This window comes from Triturus cristatus, chromosome 7 (genome assembly GCF_964204655.1).
Source record: "Triturus cristatus chromosome 7, aTriCri1.1, whole genome shotgun sequence".
Classification (NCBI taxonomy): domain Eukaryota; kingdom Metazoa; phylum Chordata; class Amphibia; order Caudata; family Salamandridae; genus Triturus; species Triturus cristatus.
This window is the reverse complement of record NC_140590.1, coordinates 1,798,320,021-1,798,340,941: the sequence shown is the minus strand read 5'-3', so window position 1 is coordinate 1,798,340,941 and position 20,921 is coordinate 1,798,320,021. Positions and strand designations below refer to the sequence as shown.

At 41.8% G+C, this 20,921-nt stretch overlaps 1 protein-coding gene across 1 annotated transcript; it reads right to left on the bottom strand.

Moving 5' to 3' along the window:
- Positions 1 to 17,565: 17,565 nt before the first annotated feature.
- LOC146813194 (olfactory receptor 5V1-like) lies at positions 17,566 to 18,513 on the bottom strand. Its single transcript, XM_085615299.1, has one exon. The coding sequence runs from the start codon at positions 18,511 to 18,513 to the stop codon at positions 17,566 to 17,568; it is 948 nt and encodes a 315-aa protein (XP_085471425.1).
- Positions 18,514 to 20,921: the final 2,408 nt, after the last annotated feature.

Here is a 20,921-nt window from a genome sequence, read left to right as displayed (position 1 = left end):
CAATAGCTGCACCAAGACTTTCTACAATGGCTAGTCAACACTTGTGGAGCCTCCCTTGGCTATAGTCTGCTGACTTGCCCTGCTGAAGACTTTGGAATTCTATTTTTGAGGCTAAGTTTATGATTTAGAGTTTGGCGGTGGCTTTCTCTGTCACAAATGAGACCTATATCCCATCTGCTGTATTACAAGTGCATTATAGCCAATGGCTCTTGTAATACGGGGGACAGGATATCGGTCACATTTGTGGCAGAGCAATCTATCAGCCAAACTCTAAATCAGACCCTAAAACTCAAGGTAAATCCTCTACTGGGCTGAACGATGATTGGCAGCTATTTGAATTTTTTTCATTTTTATTTAATTTTTTATTCTCAAGTCAAGTCAAATAATCTTTATTCGGTTTGCAGAAGAGAAACCATAAAATGTAGATACATTAAAATCATATGTAAAAAATAATTTTGTAAAAATGGTTATAAAAGCAGGAACCACAGACCAGCCATTTCGATTAAGAAGTATAAAAATAGAATGTTACGAGTCCAGACAAGGAACCTATACCATTCATTGTAAAGTGCCTTATGTATATGTAAACACAGATATTGCAAAGTGCTAACATGATCCTAGGGCAGGATTTCATACCTCACCATTTATTAAGTTCATGGACACAAGGTATCGTAAAGTGTCTTGTGCATTGTGATGGTATAATCTCAATTCAGGGATGCTTGCAGTCTCACTGCATACTACATGGAGGTTATTTGTTTATTTCCTGACTATATTTCTCAGGCGAACAGTGGCAGAAACAACTTTGTAAACCATCATACAGGTGAGTTCTGTTTGGAAAAGCTGTAAATAAAAGAGAGCTGGAGTGCACGTTAATACTAAAGTGCATAAATGCCAAGAATTTATCAACCCATTAACAATCCATTAAATATCAATATAATATAAAAGATAACTTCATATAATCACAGTTTTTAAAACTATGCCCCTAGTACAGAAGAAGGGTTAAAAATTGCTTTTGGTTTAAGATGAAGATTTCAAAATTCTTTGCACCGAAGCCAGGAACTTAACAAACCGGCAAATCGATTGGAATGATTTGCCCGATAAACAAAGCATAATAGCTTGATGACATGTTAGTAGGTTAGTAGCTGTGGAAGGCTTTTGCCTCAACATCTGTTAGGGCTATTAATTGGTGAGTTTTTCCGAATGGACCGCTTTTGTAAATAGGCTGCAGGATACGTCCTTGTCATGTATGTATGTATGTATGTATAAATATTTATAAAGCGCACTGCAACCCTACGGGCGTCCTGGCGCTAGTGACAAAGAGAGAGGAAGGAGAGGAGGCTGAGAATTAAACTGTCTCAGGAACCACATGTATTAAAAGAACCTCATTATATAGGAGTAAAAATTGCAGCCCACAAATCTGGATTTGCTCTAGAATTGCATTTCGAAGATCATTTGGGCCCAGGACCCTTCGATCTAATCTGTTGAATTATGCTGGATACTTATCTTTGCTTAAAGGAGCAAATGTTAACATTGTTCTGAATCGATTTGGCTACTCAGCTTCATTTGAAATGGTACATTTTCACCTACTCCATTTCCCCAATTTAATACCCCTTTTTGTTATTATATCTAAGTGGTTTTGCTTTTAAGCCCTTTTTTAAAAAGAACAATTGATCGACATAATACAGATCAATGTCAAACGTGGAGCGATCTGGGCCTATATGCATACTTTTTTGTTCCCCATTCCAGTTTAAAACCAGCCATGTGTAAATCAGTCTTGACTCTGCTCCCAATGGGAATTGTCCAGCCCAAACTACCATGCCAGGTCCTCCCTGGACCAGAAACAATCATCCTGGGCCGGGTGTCAGCTGATGCCTAAACTCCGGTCACAGGACGCTTGTTTCTGGTCAAGAGAGGACCTGGCAGTTTCGGCTGGACTGTTCCCATGAGGAGCAGGGTCAAGACTTATTTGCATATGGCTGGATCCAAACTGGGGTGGCATGATGAGTAAAAGAATGATGGATTAAACTCAGATCTTTTGACTTGTAGTGAATGTTTGCATTGTTCAGCATACAGTCCATCATTTGTTCCTTTTGCTTTTAACATATTTTTGCACAGATTTATTATGTTATGTTATATGGATATTTCTTGAGCGCATGTTCACCAACGGTCTCTTGGCTCTATGAGTTGAGCAGAGAGGGTTCGAAGCCGAAGCAGTCTAGTTATGAGCTAAGGTAAAGAGCCAGGTATTAAGCAATTTTCTAAACCGTACATAGTCTTCTTCAAGTCTCAGAGTAATTGGTAATGAGTTCCACAGTTTTGGGCCCAGTGTAGAGAACCGCGACCCTCCAGTGCGTTTACGTCTGAATCTCGGTACAACCAGTTGATTCAGATGCATTGATCTTAGGGTGCGCTGGGTGGTATACTTGCTGATTCTCGATGAGATATAACTAGGACCAGTACCCTGAATGGCTCTAAAAAGGATACACCCTGTTTTAAACATAGTTTGTTGCTCCACCGGGAGCCAGTGGAGTTCTTTCAGCTGTAGGCTAATGTGGCATCATCTATCCTTTTGATAGATGATTCTAGCTGCTTGATTCTGAATCATCTGAAGAGGGTGCTTCTGATGTTGTGGGAGGCCAAGATACAGTGCATTTCCATAATCAATTTTGGGAAGAACCAGGGCGATAATGATTTGGATGCTAGCCTCTCTGCTGAAGAATCTTATCTTGCACAGCTTACAAAGCTGAACAAAGCAGGCTGAGGTTACCAATCCAATCCCGGAGTTCATGGTGAAATCCGAGTCACTTAGTATCCACAGACTCTTAATCACCGGCTTGGGGAGCGGTGTAGACCCAAGCTCCGGGGGCCAATGTGTAGGAGTCCAGTACATAAGTTTGTTTCTTGGTACAATTATTTCATTTTTTTCAGAATTCAATTTGTCCACTAGAGATTTATAGATGACCTTCTAGTAATCCACCATAAATTCTTTCCTTGCCTTATCACTACTACATGATCCAATTAAAAATTCAGCAAAATTTCAAGAATGTCATGATGGCCTCTAGGTTTATAGAAAGAACCCAAGCTTATGGCCATGATACTTCCAGGAGTATGATTGCTCCATGAAGGTTTTCCAGTAAAGATCCAACAACATATCTGTCTCAAGTTTATAACAATGCAAACTCTGAGCCACTTTTTGGTTGATAATGGATCCAATGCACCAGCAGTGCATTGATTACTTTTTCAAAAGAGATTCACAGCTGTCAAGGTTGACTTTTTTGCCGGCCAATGTGCAGACTTATTTTTTGGCTGATAAAAATCCTCATCTTGGCCTGCATTTAAATGTGGTACATTTCTTAAAACTATACCCAGTGGGATAGATTTAGGAGGCAGCTAGAGAATTTTTTCCATTTGAGCTGAGGGATCAAGCATCCTTTGTTAGTGGATCCGATGTTAGGTACGAGGTCAAGGCTTGACTTGGCTGTTGCTGATGTCGGGAGAAGGTTAGAAGACATGTTGGTACTTTGGCCAATATCATTTGGTGAATTTGGAGTAGATAGTCATGAATGTGCTCTACTACACTGTAGAACACCATATTGTCTCTTATGTTGCCCATCACAGGCCAGTCTAACATTTGTAGCCTCTTCACATGAAGCTGGAGTAGTAAACTTTGCTATTGGGTTAGCTTGGCCTTGATCTATCAAACTTTTTAGCGAACAGTCAATGTTTGTCAAAATAGCCATGGATGGGTCGAATACTTTCTTTAATGTAAGCTCTAAGTAGACAGTGAGCATAGCATATAAGAGGTTTACCTCAGAATTGAGTTACATTAGCTTCAATTGTTAAGACATTAAGAATACAAGGATTTGACAAAATGGCTTTCTTATTTATTACCGGGTTGGTGTGGTAGCCCTGCATCTGTGTCAGTGCAATGATTTGTTTCAAGAACCTTTTTCTTGGCCCCCAGCCTTTCCTCTAAACATCCTATCTCAAGTGCACCCATAGCAGTTGTAAGGAAGTTTTGTGGCCTCTTTTTGGTGGGAAGCATTACAGATATATGTTACCCCATTGTGTCTTACCATCAGAACTAATTTGTTGGCTGTAATCAAAATATATGGCTGAAAAGCGGGAAGACACTGCCCAGGCTCATTCTGTGTCAGATGGCTGTGGGATCACTGCCATGGGGACGAGGCAGCTCTCTCACCGCATTGACAGCACCTTGCCCTTGCAGCAGCTGTTCAAGGTGTAGTGAGCCTGGGACAATGAGTGTCACCAGAGTTCAGGAGTCAGACCGGTGGCAGAATTTGTTATTCATTTTTTAAATTCAGCTTGGGATTTTTTTTGTGTTGTGTTTTGATGTTATTACCGGTTTTGGTACTACATAAATACTTAACACATTGCCTCTAAGTTAAGCTTGTTTACTCTGTGCCATAGCAACCAGAGGAGTAATTCAGTTACTTTATTGATTCAGACTCACAGGGACTGTGTTTATTGCTTAAGGAGGATAGTCACCCCTTTAATAATGACCAAGTGACTTATTTACAAGCCCTGCGCTCCACCAGAAAGTTACATTTTGTGATGTTCCGGTTTCACAAAGGGCTTAGCCACATCTACAAAGCCACGTAAAGTCACCCTGCGTGGCTTTTCATGGTCTTTTAGATATAGAGTTAAACAACACAGTGCAGGATGCTGCATTGCCTCACACTGCAATGGGGAGGCGTGCCATGGGCATTAAGGTGGGTCTTTCCATGTAACACCCATGGCATTTGACACATTCCCAGACTTACAACAAACAGTAAACCTAGGAATGCATCAAAAGCCTACGCCTCCCCAGGAGTGGTGTAAGGGAGGCGCAATGAGGAGAAATAACAATATTTCTCCTCATGTGTTCCTTATTCTATGTTTTCAGCATTCTGCAGCACACAAAGAAAGAGGTAATTGGCTCCATTGGTTGTTTTTGTGATGGAAGGTGTCCCTTCCTGCACAAAAACAAGCATCCCTACAACACAGACACCCTTGCACCATGGTGCAAGGTTACCTGCATTGGCCAATGGCGGCTAAATCAGCTTCAGCACAGGGTAGGAGGACAGGAAAGTCTAATATTGGATAGCTACGGCACATTCCTGAGCTTTTCTTTTGCTGCAGTGCAGAGCAGCAGGAAGGGTTATGGTGCTGTCCAGCAGCAAAATATTGTAAATCAGGCCTCACATTTCTTAAATTGATGTTCAGTGGTGGGATCCAGGACTTGTGTTTTGCAGTACCACCCAGTAATTTAGGTTTAAATTTATTCAAATTCAAAGAAGTTATTCAAAATTAATTTTGAATGGTTAATTTTAAATTGTCCCTAAACTCACTCCTTCCCTGAATATATGCACCTTACGTTTTTGCTATCATGGAGGTATATATAGGCGGAAATATTCAGCATGACAGATTTGTGGAAGTTTTGCAAGGAAAGAGGGCTCAGGTGGAGCAGGGATCAAGAAGAAAGACTATCAAATTGTTGTCAGAGGTTGGAAAGATGTCTGGCTTCTAAATTTCACCTTACAGAAGCATGAGTAAGAGATAGAAGAGGGAGAGGGGAGGAAACACGGATGAAGCTGCAATGCCAGAGGAGAAAAAGGCCTTGCTGCCTTATAAGTGACGCTAGCTGAAGATGGACTTGAGGTCCTGGAGAGCATCTAAGTCCATTGATAGTGCCCATATTGACAGTGAAGCGCCCAGAGGGTTAAAAGAATACTCATACCACAAGACCTGGGACCCGATTCACAAAGGCAAACTTAAGCTTTTGCATAGGTTTACTCTTTTTACTCGTTATTAACAAACAAACCATTTCATAGTACATTTACGGCTGTGGAGACTCAGCTGTCAGGGCGGACACCTCTGCACATGAAAATATAAATCTGTACAATCTTGTTATGTACGAAATTCTCTTCTCTGACTACGGAGTTTTTTCAGTCATGTAGTTACTATTTAATTGTTTACTTGTGAATAAGTAAAAACGATTAGCACTTATCTTGCATGTAGAATTTCAACTAAATATCTGAAATAAACTTTTTGCATCAATATGCTAGTGTGAGAAATTGAGTTGTTGGTTGAGTGGGGTGTTAACTCTACTCAAGCTGACAGCCACAAGCTCTTTCAGGGTAAACTACAAAAGTCACTAATTGACCTGTGCTTAACCCTCTGGTAGCTTGGTATAAAAGCAGTCAGGCTTAACTTTAGGTGCAACATGTAAAGTATTCATGCAACACACAAACAGCAACAAAGTGAAAATGCAACACTAGAAACATATGTCTCCAATTTAGAAATATAAAGTACATTTCTATTTTTTTATTTGACACCAAAATGAAAAAAATCCAATGAGTAGAACCCTGAGTTATGAAAAGTAAAAGAGCACCTAAAAGTCACAGCAACAATTGCAGATATCTAGTCATGCTGAACAGGGTCAAAGTAAAAAAATATGGCTGACCGTGATGGAGAACAGGTTGGATACAAAGAGGGGATTGTAACCAGTTGGCACTTACCTTCGGCTGTAGGTGATATCAGTGGAAAGAGCATCATGATTGGGTAACTGCTGGAGAAACTCGCAGTGAAGCATTCTGCGTGCAGACTTAGGGGCCGGTTACGAGTTTGGTGATGTGGAACTGGGCCGCCATGCCAGCCTCTGCTCCCACACTGTCAAACTCATCCACCGACTGCCTGCCAGATTAGGAGTTTTCTCCTGGCCTGGCAGGCAGTGCTTTGGTGGTCCGAGGTGGTGAACATTAGAAAGGCATTGAAAGGGGAACATCCCAGCAAATTTCATGGTCAGCTGACCGCCATGAAAACTGTTGCTGTGAGGAAACTTGTAATATGCTTGGCGGTGCCACAGTGGCACTGTCAGCATATTGTGGGCCTAAGACTGCTGCACCACTGCGGCGGTATCACAGATCCCTGGTGGCTGCAGCAGTCTAAAGGCCGTCTGACTGCCAAAGTCATAATATGGCGGTCGGACAGCTGGTGCACGCGGCCACCGCTGTGCCACCCCTTATTTGGCTGTCCATGGACCGCCAAACAAGGATACCGCCATTAGACTCTTTGATGGCATTCGAAAATGTCCAGCAGGATGAGGCTGGAGGCTGCAGCTGGCAAGAGTCCACGAGGCCGTATACCCCTTTGGCAAAGGAGTGATAAACCGGATTTGCTGCTGTGGAAAAGAAAGTGGTGGGAGCTGCTGCGAAGTCAAGGTGAAATGGGATGCACCTTGGGCGTATAGAAGAGCAGGTTGGTCCTAGTCTTCTCTCTGTTCCCAGAGCAGCTTTTAGCCAAAAATGCTCAAGGCCCCAATTTGGGGGTTTTGGTTATCTGGGCATATTTAGCACCACCAGCAAAGGTCTAGGACTGAATGGGGTGGGACTTGGGGACTAGGGCTCACTCAGGCTAGGTCCAGGTGCAGTTTCAAGATGGTTAGAGTCTTTTATATCCCTAGGGCTCTAACCAGGATTACCCTTGGAGTCACTCTGGTAATCCTGTGTTTAGCAGTAGAAGGCGATCAAGCAGCAGGAGAGGCATCTGAGGGATTAAGGCAAGCTTTAAACAGCACAGCAGTCCTTCCAGTTGCAGAAAAGCAGTCTCGTGGAATACCCAGCAGGTCACAGGACCAGGCAGTCCCCTGAGAGTTCTTCCAGGAAGTGAACTAAAGAGTGGGTTTGAGGGTCCTATTTTCATACCTGGTGCCTTTTTTTAAGTGAAACGCGTTTCTAGGGAATTCCCTTTGAAGCGCTTACCGTTTTTTCCCCTGCTGTGGCTCCAAGCTGGCTGCATGAACAATGTAGGGGTGACAAGTCCTTTGCACAAAGGCAGAGCACAGCCTATTGAAATGTGCCCAGGTCCACCACCCCATCCTGCCAGTGATGCCCAACCAGGCACATGTAATCCCTCTATTGTGTGGCTGTCTGACAGGAATAAACAAAGTCCAACTGTCAACTGTACCCAGTCAGGTGACCAGGGAACAGGCTGCATACTCCAAACAGTTAGGTCAAGAAAATACCAACATTATAAAAGCCAGTCACACAACAACATACGTGCCAATACTGATACCAGTTTTTCATCATTCTGCATGATCACACATGACAGTCAATATGAGCATATATTATTATTTTCCTTGCTTTACTCATCATTTTATAGTAAAGAAATTTCTAGATGAATTTGTCATCTGTTAAGCTATGAATTTTTACATTACACAAATGTTATGCAAACTGCACAGAAAAACACAGAAACATTGTTTAATTAAATTACAAATCTCACAACACCACAAAAACATTGTCAGACAAACCATTAAACAGTACATTAACATGCAACATTTAATTCATAGATAAAAACTGATCTGGTTCTGTAATTCTCAATCCAATTTCTAATTTCTGAAACAGGAAAGAAATAACAATGCTCTGTAGGTTGATGGTATACTGCCTAACTTGAAATCTCCCTTTTCAGGGCAATACAAAAGAGCATACTATTGGGGCTCATAAACAACTTTGCAATTTAATAATTTTGACTAATTTTCATCTCGAGCCACCATGGTAAATACTTGTACAGAGCACTTGTTTGGTAAAACACCAGTCAACGCGTTTCGGACCCTATTCAATTTCTTTTCAGGGTTCTCCTCAGGACTCAGAACACATGGTACCTTCTCATTTAGATTTCATATTCAGATTAAGCCCCAAATTCAATATATTCTCAGACAAGCAGAATCGATGCACTGTTGCTGAAGCAGGAGCGGAATCTGGACATAACACTTGGGGCTGGAATAGTGTCACCAGAACCACCACATTGACTGCCGCATCGCGGTCACCACTGAAGGACAAATGACTCATCCCTTTGACCACCATGGAGAAACCCAGTGCATTGGCTCCAGAATCAATAAATCGCAGAACCGACCTTCGACCATCAAGGCGTGGAGAAAAACAATGCATTTCTTAAATGAGGAAGTGACATTGGCGCATCGATCAACACATCACACATTTTGTGTTTGCGACAAGGACTAAGGTACTTTTGCTCAGCGGGCCCTGCGTGAATCCTGTAGCTGGACTGTGCTCCATCGTGGGTGGTCTGGACTCTTGACTTTGTAGAGATCGAGCACAACCAACTAACCCCTTAAAGCGCTATTTGCTTCTAAGACTAAGAACTGCATGTAATCTTTAAAATTGATATCTAAACTTCTACTTATTGGATTTTTTTCGTTTTGGTCTTTTTTCATTTATACCATCATGATCTGTTTCTCTAATCCAGTGTGGAGTCTTTTTGTGCTGTATATAACTGTTTTACTGCACAAATACCTAACACATTGTCTCTTAAGTTAAGCATGTCTGCATTGCGCCAAGTTAACACTGGTTAATTTTTGCTGTGTACCTGATTTACCCTGACTAGAACTGTGGTTCTTGCTTGGACAGAGTGTATACTCTTCCAACCAGAAACCCAATTTCAAACAGTACTCGTAGGTTGAAATCTATGTTTGAATGATTGTGTTCATATTTCTGGTTTCCAAGAATACAGCAAAAAGACTGCTTTGTATTTTTTCCTGTATAAGTTTACATAGTGTCTAACAATGAATACCAAAACTGAGTTGCATCAGTTACACTTTTTTCCTGCACAGAGGCAATATTGAGAAATATCTTTCCTTGCATCCCGTACAGTTTTCATTCCCTCCAAGGAAACAGATTCAAAACTGCCCTTTGCAGGATTACAGGAGGTTGGAAATGTGTTGCGCAAATGTCTGTATAAGTACAAATGATTTCCAGAGCATTGCTACACTGGAATGCCTTTTCAACACATCTAGGATAATATAGAATCAATTTATAAGTGCATATTCATCATTTGTGCATAGCAAACGTTATTTTGAATTCATACATCAATATCTATGGTGAATGTCAATGAATGCAGCTTTCAAACACTGAACACAGCTTCCTTTCTGCATAAGTATAAGTAGGATCATAGCTAAATGGAATGCATGGCATACATTACATAGTTTTATTTCTTAGCAAATATTGCATAGTGGCAATCACCTTAGAGCACAGGTGGACCTCCATTAGCCATCTGAGACTGATAATAAACAACACTTGTATTGGTTCTTGAACTTGAACATGAAATACAATCACAAGTGACTAATCATAGTTATAAAATGCAATCACATGTGAGGTCCAATTGACAATATACCACTTTAACAGCAACATTTTTTTAAATTTTCACATCTATGGTATGCTTCATTGGAAAATACATTGCATTCATGTCTGTTGAACTACCAACTTGGAGATGGGGTAAAATGTATCGTAGATCACATGTCGACTACATGTAATAGTTCACAATGCCCAATCCACTCTTTGCAGGTCATATTAATTTGACAACTCTTGTTTTATATTATTAACTCCAATGGTGCACTGTGCAATATTTTTTTAAACAAGAATTATGAGAATACATTTTGAACACATAATATTTAGGCCATGATATTCTGGTACTCTACTTTTACTACTCTGTGCACTTGTCCAATGTCATTCCCTTCGTGTCAATATTGGGGGCCATGCTCTCCAAAACAACTATTCCTAGTGGTAATTTGTGCACCACCACAACTAACATTTTTTATACTGTTTGGTCACGTGTCTTCACAGCTATACACAATGAGCATTATCAAATCCCACAGATACCTTCACAAATTCTTGAAGTGAGTAACAATCCTATGTGCCATGCTTACACAAGAATGTGCCATGTCTACATTCAAAGTGATTTTCCTTTGTGATTTGTTTTAGATAGGTAGTGTGGTTTTCTATATGTATAACTTTAAAAAATGTATTATTCTCTGAGCTGGCTTCTTGGGTGATCTTCTGGTGAAACTGGGGCTGAAGGCACTTTATTTGGCTCTTCTAATGATGAAGTAGAGAATAAACAAAACAAAACTTAAATTACATGAAGGAAAATAAACCCAGAGGATGAGTTCACATCTAAGAGGTTTAAGAATATGAACAAAAGCTTAGCGTCCTCTTCTCAAACTCGTCAGTCTGCCAGTAACAGACACTGACCTAACTAAAATGTCTGATTAAAGAACTGACCAGGCAATATCTTTGATGCTGGAATACCTTTGATCTTGTGATTGCATGATGCTAAAATAAACATGGTGTGGAAGAGATCACCTATGGCAGCACAACTGTGATGTGGGGAATCTCTAATGTGTGATACAGATATTTGGAAGGCTCTTTGTACATGGCAGGTACGGATGTCTTTGCACCTTGTGGCTATGTGAAGTTAAAGATATCTTTTCACCTTTTACTGTGCCATTCCCAATATGTAGTTGCTCAGGAGGCGGAAGAGTACCTTTCTTGAGACTTACTAAAGATACAAGCCATCTTTAGGAGGGGAAAATAGCTTTCGAAGAAACATCTGATGCCATTAAAGGCATGTCATCTTATAAAGCTCTAGGAGAGAAGGCTTTGGTGATGGATTTTTTAAAAATAAGTAGACTTAATTTCTGCTGTTTACAGCATAACAGCTTTAAAGAGGTTGCAGAGACAGGCTTTATTCATCATGAGTCAGATTAACCTTCTAAGTTGAGGAGCAAACCTATTCAAGTATCGTTACTTGTTTCTGTCTCTGGTTATTGCAATACTGGATCCAAACTTGTATTTTTATATTTAACTGACACTTGAAATGTTAAATGGGATCTTATAACCTATTTATGCCCCTTTTCTAAATATAATCAATGCTATGTTTGTTCTGGTGGAGTAGACCTAGGATGAATTTTCTCCAGAAGTTTCAAAGGAATCTTCGTCCCTCTGGAACTCATGGTTACAGATGTGGCAAGGAAAATATTTCTACGAAGACTAAAAGCTCAGATGCACAAACTCCATAAACGTTCATGCTTGGTGCAAGCATAGAGATCTGCACAGGGACTGTCACGGTTCCTACATTCTCCTGTCACTTCAACAGGTTAAATCTGCGCCTGTCTATTACCACTTTACAAGTAAAATGTTAAGGCCAACGCTGAGGCTTAAGCAAAGTCTGGGAGCCTGGGATCTTGAAATATTTTGAGCATCCTGATTTCTTACACATTTCCTAAACTGTTATCCAAGTTTAAACCTTCTGACCCAAAGTTGAGATTTCAGCATAGGAAGGGAGATGATTGTGACCCACCACAGCATTTTCCAATTTTGGAGTACCCTGTTTTTTATTCTCTGCTGTATGTGAACCTCACTTAACATTCCTCACATGCTATAAGCTCTGAAAAAATACCTTGTAGTGCTAACTACAACTGCCTGCCTTGTGTTAGCAGAGTGGGATTACTGTCTAACTCAGCTCAAAATCAATGAACTAGTAGCATGTTGCAGATGGATTCTTTAATATATTGATTATGTCCTGTGCAAGCCCAACAATTTAAATGGGGATCCAAAAAGAAGTATGCCCTGTTATCAATATAGTGTGAGTCTGAAGTGCCTTCTTATAGGTCTGTTCTGCTTTACTATACTCACACTGTAGTTGAATGCTGCACCAACATATCATCTTTGTATTGGCTATGTCTAGAGAAGAGATTAACATATATTTCTGTAGGTTTGAAATGGTCCAGAGTGCACAAGACTATTCCTGTGGGGGGGGGGTGAACCCCTGACTCCTGTTGAAATGTTATACCTGAAATTTGGGGTCATGGGATAATCTTGAGAGCAGACCCCAGTTGAAGGAGATTACCAGGAATTCAGACAGAAACATCTTAAACTTAGAGCAGATCCCTTTTGCTGAAAGGTGGCAGCAGGGCACTGAATATACCAAAAAAACGTAATATCAGGCTGATGAGATTGAGGACAGAAGGGCATATTTTGAAATCTCCCTAATCAATGGAGGATAATTAAAGAATTAGCACAAAGAAAAACATAAACAATTTATACACCAAACTACCTGAAACAAACACTCAAGCAAGGGAACTTTCAGAAATGGTGCTTGAGCAGACAATAACCTCCAACAATTTTTTTTAGTATCCATTATCCTCTAACAGTGTCACCTGAAGGGACCTTAAAGGCTATGGGAGAGGTCACTTCAGAGTAAACTGATTGAGGCACAATTCATGATCGTTGACCCCACTAACTGGATTAGTTGGATACAATTTTAGTGGACTCAACATTTACATGGGCTCTTGGATAATATTTATCTGGATTACAGCAGGGATCCAGGTAAAAAGTTAAAATATCTCACCAATGAACTTTACTACTATTTACCCTCAACATGATTAAAAAGATGATTTGATGGAAATAAGATGAAATACAATGGTTGATCTATTCACTCATTACTGCTGTCATGTTCTGACTGATAGCTTAGCTCCTATTGGACAATGGCCTTCAAACTCCCTGCCTTCCTCCTGCAAACATTAAATGCATAATATTGAGACAAATTAGTCTCATACCTGTTTTACATGATCCAAATTAGATGTTAGACCTGGCTTCCTTCGTGTGGTTTCCCCAAACCTTTTTGCCTTTTGACTTCCTGTTTTGCTGACTCAATTTTTGCTGGCCTTAGTATTCTACAGAATAAATCCCTGCTGATCAGTGCTGAAGTACATGTGCTCTTTCCCTAAAATATGGTAACATTGGCATATCCACAATTGGCATATTTAATTTACGTATACGTCCCTAGTAAAGTACACCACCTATTACCAGAGCCTGAAAATTAAATGGTACTAGTGGGCCTGCAGCACTGGTTGTGCCACCCACTTAAGTAGTCCTTCAAACATGTCTCTGGTCTGCCATTACAGTGCCTGTGTGTGTAGTTTTAATCTGCCATGTGAACCTGCCAAGTTAACCCTCTTTCCAAGTCAAACCTTCCTTTTGAATACATATAAATCATCCCTAAGGTAGGCCCTGGACAGCCCCAAGGCCAAAGATGAGTGTTTTTGAAAAGAGGACATGTACTTTTAAGTTTTACATGTCCCGGTAGTGAAACATTACTACATTTCTTTTTCACTACTATAAGGCCTATCTCTCCAATAGGTTAACATCGGGGTTACCTTCTTACATTTGGCAAGTGTATTTTTTATTGGTAAAATAGCTATATTTTGAGTTTGTTGTATCTGGGCTCACAATTTTAAATCACAACTAATGGTATTGTCGGATTTTATGTTGTAAGTCTGAAAATGTCAGTTTTAGAAAATTGCTATTTTCTCACCTTAACCATTTTGTGCCACTGCCTATCTCTAAATATATATCTAGAGTGGTTTTTGTACATTCCCTCTAGACAGCCACACACAAAGGGAGTTTATGGGTGCCTAATGGGCAATTCACATCCAGATGGGCCATCACCAGGGTGATAGATCATCATGTGCAGGATGGGAGGGAGGAGCTGATACTTGCACCTGAATGAATCTGTGCCTGTCCCCACACAAAGGGATGCATATCCCCTGTAGTGAGTAGGGAGTGAGGGCAGAAAGTGAAGGGACCTTGTGCACTTGAAAGGCCTCTCTTTGAAGTCTCCCCTACTTCGACCTGGGTATTGGTACTGGACCCCTGACACCACCAACTCAATATACTTTGGCACCTGAGGACACTCTGCAAGAAGGACTGCTGTCCTGCTGAAAGGACTGCCACTCTGCTGGACTCCTGCTCCACTGTGCTTGACCTGCTGTCTGCTGTCCTTGCCTGGTAGTCAGAACGACTGGATCTGAATCTTGGCATCCCCAGAACTAAGTGACTCCAAGAACTTGCTTGCCTCCTAAGCCTCTGGGACATCAAAGACTTCATTCATCCCGCTACAGCCTCTGGACTCTGCTAAATATGAGTCTCACACTGTCAAGTGGAAGTGTTTTTTCTGGTTGTCTCTGCTATAATCCCTGCATTGTCGACTTTGCACTAGTCAGAAACATTGCATTCCCTTCAATGCCAACGTATCGCTGCTTAAAGGACATCTCAGTGCCGGCAGCACAGTTAGACATTGATGCATCACCTTCCTCACCATGAGTTCGAAGACCACGTATCTTCCAAAATGCATGACTTTGGAACTGACACATCACCTATTTTGTAGTGTTTTTGGGCCCACATATATCTTTCTCTTTCTGTCAAATGTTATACCACTCTCTTGGTCCTCTGATGGACCTTGTTTTGTGCTGAGAGAGGTTGGATATGGATAACTGGACTATAAACTAGAAATAAGTCTCTTGTAAATTACTCTCAAAACAATAATGTAAGGTATAAGATTATAACTGCAAGCCCAAATCTCCTAACGAAACATAGGCGAGCAAACATCATAAACACCAAAAGCTCACTTAAAGCTATAAAGAGCAATAGCATGAGTATTTGATGCTCTGAGATCTCTCTATATGATCTCCCCTAGTCATCTGGAAACCCAAATTACTAATGCACATTCATGTGGATAGGAATACATCATGATAGCTGAGTCAATATGGAAATTTAGTTTAGTTTACCAAAATGTAAGGAAAGATAAGTGCATTGGTAAATTTGCAATCAGGCCATAAGACACTTTTATGAATTTCTAATGAAATACAAACAGCTCAAGAGGTTAGGAAGGAACATGTAATATATCAGTGTGAGTAGTATCCCAGGGGTAAGAGACCACAAGTGCATATAGAATATGTGTCAGTTCTGGAAAGGAAGCCAGATGAGTCAGACTAGCCAGGAAAGTTTTCCAAATTCTTCTTTAGAGTTTGTTGTCAGCATGTATCAGTAAAGAAAAATCCAGCAGCAGCCCATGCATCACCAACACCAGCAAACAAGCCACTTCAGCAATGTCTGTTAAATCAGGCAATAATTTATTCTTAACGTTCCGGAGGTGCCACCTCCTGGAATCACCTTATCTGGTCCTACCACTCAGTCCATTGGTCAGTTCATATGGGATAGGTGTCAGATGACATAAAGAAGGTACAGATTAGATAGAAATAGTTGGGACAGTTACGCAATCCGTAAGCAATCCAATATGTGAAATGTAGGAACAATGCTCCTTTGGTCCTTTTGCTCCTTTTGCAAGAGCACACAAGCAAGTTCACAAAGACAGTTGACCTGGACTGCAACAAAAAAAGTAGCAATTTATTTTGCACAATATTTGAGAACTCAGGAAAGAAAACACTGTTTCACATTATTGGTTATACTGAGGAACTCTCTCACAAGCAGTGGATTTAACAAATCAAGCAGTCAGGCCCATTTTAAATTAGGCTAAGATAACCTAAAACATATAGAATCATTTAGCATGCATTCATAGGAAGTATAAGTCCTTGTGATTGAAATATAACTCTGATGTACTTGAGATAATTTAGTTTGGTTACAATTAATTTGAGTCAGTGTGATGTATTACTGCTTTTTGTATGAGCCAACATGTAAATATACTTCATAATATAGAATTAGATTAAAGTTTCAGATGAGTAACATCAATATATATGTAAAATGCAATCTCTGAAAGTTTCACAGATGTATCGCTGAGTAGAAATGTGTAACACCTACTTTCTCTTTTGTCATTTTGGTGCACACTTTTACACACATACCCACATAAAAGACAGATTTGGTCAAATTCTCCATCATAATTAAGTTTAAACAAAATGCTTGAAACTTTTTTTTTAGCAATATGAATGATCTTAAACATGATTAGAGGTCAATTTCAGAGCATGAGAGTTCACCCTCTACACGTTTTTAGCATACGTCAATAAAATATAACACTTTGTCAATCTGTAAACCACATTCTATATAAGCTAAACAAACGATTTCATCTTTTCTGCATGCATTTAATATGCAGCAACTAGAAATTCTCTTGTCATGTTTTCTTGAATGTGCAGTTGGTGCACGTTTATCATTTTTCTCTCCGAAAGTGTCATAATCCGTTTCTCAAGTCAAAACTAAGTTTAAATGTGGTTTGCTCTCCAACACCTACAATCCTAAGGATCGTCACTAATGCATCGCCTCTGACTTCTCCTGGTATCTTGCTTCTCTCTGTCAACACTTCCTCCCTGAAGGTACTGTTTGCAGCGGGTCCTGCATGCCTCCTTTATCTGAACTGCACTCCAGCACAGTCAGACTGACTTTTCAGATTTCAACTGGTCAAGCATGATCAGACAGCCCCGCTGGGCACTTTATGTTTCTAAGCACCATATTGAATGTTTGTTGTTTTGATCTAGTTTTGCTTATTACATTTGGCTTTATTTTGTAATCTGCTTATTTTCGTGTGGTGTTTTCACTGCTTTACTGTGTTTATCGTTGCACAAATACTTTACATACTTTACACATTGCCTCTTAAGTTAAGCCAGCCAACTCTGTGCCAAGCTACCAGAGGGTGAGCAAAGGATATTTTTGGGTGTGTATATAACTTACCCTGACTAGGATGTGGGTCTCTACTTGGATAGGGTGCACACCTCTGCCAACTAGATAAATTATTTTCATTCTATTCTTTCTGTTTTTGTAATCTTTTTCTCTTGAACACAAAAGTAAAGCTCATCTGCTATTTATCCTTTACTTGCCTTGGTATATATCACTCTCAGAAAAATGAAATAGTGTTACATACCTGACACTTTGAAATTAGCATCATGCAATAGGCATGTATTTTGAACAAATATTAAATTGAAAATGATTACCACTGAATGTTTCCAGTCTTAAATGTATGCTTTGCCTTTTTAAGGGCATTTTTAAACTCTGTGTTTTTCAGACTGTATATAATTGGGTTACACAGTGGAGTAACTATAATATATGACAACGATAATATCTTGTTTTCTTTTATTGAATATGATGATGTAGGTCGCATATATGTGGAGCAGACAGATCCATAGAACAGAATAACCACTGTGAGGTGTGAAGCACATGTGGAGAAAGCCTTTTGCCTGCCTTCCGTAGACTGAATTTCAAGCACAGTTGATATGATTTTGATGTAAGTTGTTATGATTAAAACAAATGGCATTAATCCAACAAACGCACCAATGACATAGGTAAACACCTCAATAGTATGAGTGCTTGTGCAGGAAAGTTTCATAAGAGCGGTCCCATCACAATATAGGTGGTTGATTATGTGGGACTGGCAGTAGGAAAGTCCAGACATTAGTACAGTGTGTGGTATTGCATCAGTCAGTCCAACCACCCAGCTCCCCGCAGCTAACTGGAAGCACACTGCTTTATTCATTATGATCGTGTAGTGAAGAGGATTGCAGATGGCCATATATCTATCAACAGCCATGACTGCAAGGAGGAGAAATTCTGTGGAAACCATAAATACAAAAAAATACGCCTGCAGCAGACATTCAGTGAGAGACATGTATGTGCCCTTAAAATAAAAGTGGGCCAGCATTTGAGGGAAGATAAATGAGGTGTAACTGATATCAAGGAAGGACAAATTGGTACGGAAGAAATACATAGGAGTATGAAGATTTGCAGAATAATAAACTATGGCCATTATGAGTAGGTTTCCCATCATTGTCAGCAGGTACATCATCAATAAAGCAGCAAAAAGTGGAACTTGCAACTGCAGAAGATCTGAAAAACACACGATGAAGAAGTCATCAGACGAGGTCAGGTTTCCTTCTTCCATATGACCACAGATGTAGTTGTCAAGTGGTTCAATGATAATCTGATCTGAAATGAAATACAAAGATAATGTAAGAACACAATATTTTTCAAAGATCACTAACCACTTAAGCTGCCTCATTTTAAATTACCTTCCCCCACTTTCCCAGGCAGGGAACACCTGTGCCCTAGTGAATGGGGTTCCCAGATACTGCACTCATCGGGTTAGAGGGCATGGCTGAAGGAGGGGGCAATACACCCCTGCTGCAAAATTTTAACTCAGCCCCGGGGGATGCAATTCTTGTGGACTCTATAAGTTCAGGAGAGGGCACACGCCCTATCTGAAAAAATTAAACCTCAAGCCTAGGGAATGGGGTCCCATGGGCCTTGTGCAGACACTGAGGGAGGCCGCACTTCCTTGATCCTTCTCGGATCCATAATCTATGATTAAAACTCTCCCACTAGGCTTAGGGAGAAGGGCCTCCCTATCCTGTCTCCTTATATGATTTGTTTAACTTTTTTTCAGGACATGAGACTCAGTCAACGAGCCCTAAAATGGCTGCCACCACTTATTTGTTGATGTGGTCACAGCCAATCTGATCTTATCTTTAGATTTGTTAGCATTGTAGATCCTCTGGTATCATTGTTCACTTTTCCTAAGAAAAACAATTAAGGTGCCGATTCCGATCCTGGAGAAACCGGGTACGAACCGTCGGTCGGAGCGTTTTCTCCGTCCGACTCGTACCCGGGAAATAAACATTACAAACTTGCAAGTACGATTCCCACGGAAACACCATTTCCGTACGAATCGTAAAAAACACCGACCGACGAAAAAATACATACCAATGTGATCTGAGACAGCGCCGACGTGACGTCGGGACACATTCAGGCTGCGTTTCACGAACCAGGAAGTACGATCCGCACCGACGTCACCCCGCACGGATAAAATTCTCCGCCTGCCAAAAGCTGCCGGGAAATCAGGACGACGCGTAGAAGGAGCACCTGTACGCGACGGACAGCCAAGGACCCGAACCTACGTGTCATCCCAGCACTCATAGCAGTCCACCTGCTCTACAGGAACCGACGCAGACGCCGCAGAAGGTCAGAACAACACCCAGGGGCAAAGGGGGGGGCAGGGGCAGGACACATAACCCCCACCCAAGTCACAAATCACACATGCCCTGGACATACCTGACCTGCAGGACCTGGTCACCTCGAGGGGGTGGGGGCGTGTCCAGCAACGCAAGCGTCCGCCACAACGGAAGTGGATGTTGACGCGAACCGGCAACACAACAATACCGGTACGTACCGTACCCACGCCTTAAGAGCATGGGTACAGGTCGTACCATGCCCACCCCTACGTCACCCCAACAATGGCGGTACGGCCCGTACCCACGTTCTAAAGGCCTGGGTACGGGCCGTACCAGCATTGTTCGGGTGATGTAGGGGTACACGTGGTACGACGCGTACCAACGCTCTAAAGGCCTGGGTACGGTGCAGACCCCCAATGGGGTGCCGTAGGGGTACGCACCGTACCGAGCCATTCAGAGCGTGGGTACGGGTCATACCACGCGTACCCCTACATCACCCCAACAATGCTGGTACGGCCCGTACCCAGGCCTTTAGAACGTGGGTACGGGCCATACCGCCATTGTTGGGGTAACTTAGGGTTGGGCGTGGTATGACCCGCACACACGCTCCAAAGGCGTGGGTACTGTACGTACCCAGGCCTGCAGATCATGGGTACGGGAATGTACGGAGCGTACCCCCACACGTGTATGAATGGAGCGTACCCACACCCCACCAGTGTATGTACGGAGCGTACCCACACCCGTGTATGAATGGAGCGCACCCACACCTGTGTATGAATGGAGCGTACCCACACCCCACCAGTGTATGTATGGAGCGTACCCACACCCATGTATGAATGGAGCGTACCCACACCCCACCAGTGTATGTACGGAGCGTACCCCCACCCGTGTATGAATGGAGCATACCCGCACCCGTGTATGTCCCGAGCATACATGCCCAGACATAGGAGGGGTGGGTGCAGAGTCCTCTCAGCAGTGCCCAGACACAGGAGGGGTGGGTGCAGAGTCCTCCCAGCAGTGCCCAGACACAGGAGGGGTGGGTGCAGAGTCCTCCCAGCAGTGCCCAGACATAGGAGGGGTGGGTGCCTATCACTCCCAGCAGTGCCCAGACATAGGAGGGGTGGGTGCAGAGTCCTCCCAGCAGTGCCTAGCTATAGGAGGTTTTCGTGCAGAGTCCTCCCAGCAGTGCCCAGACACAGGAGGGGTGGGTGCAGAGTCCTCCCAGCAGTGCCCATGGAAAGAAAAGGGTTCAGTACCCACAGATACAATGCCCACAATTGTCAGTCAGGTGCTCAAAGACCCTGCAGAACACGTAACATGTGTGAGAGGCTGGGAGTACACA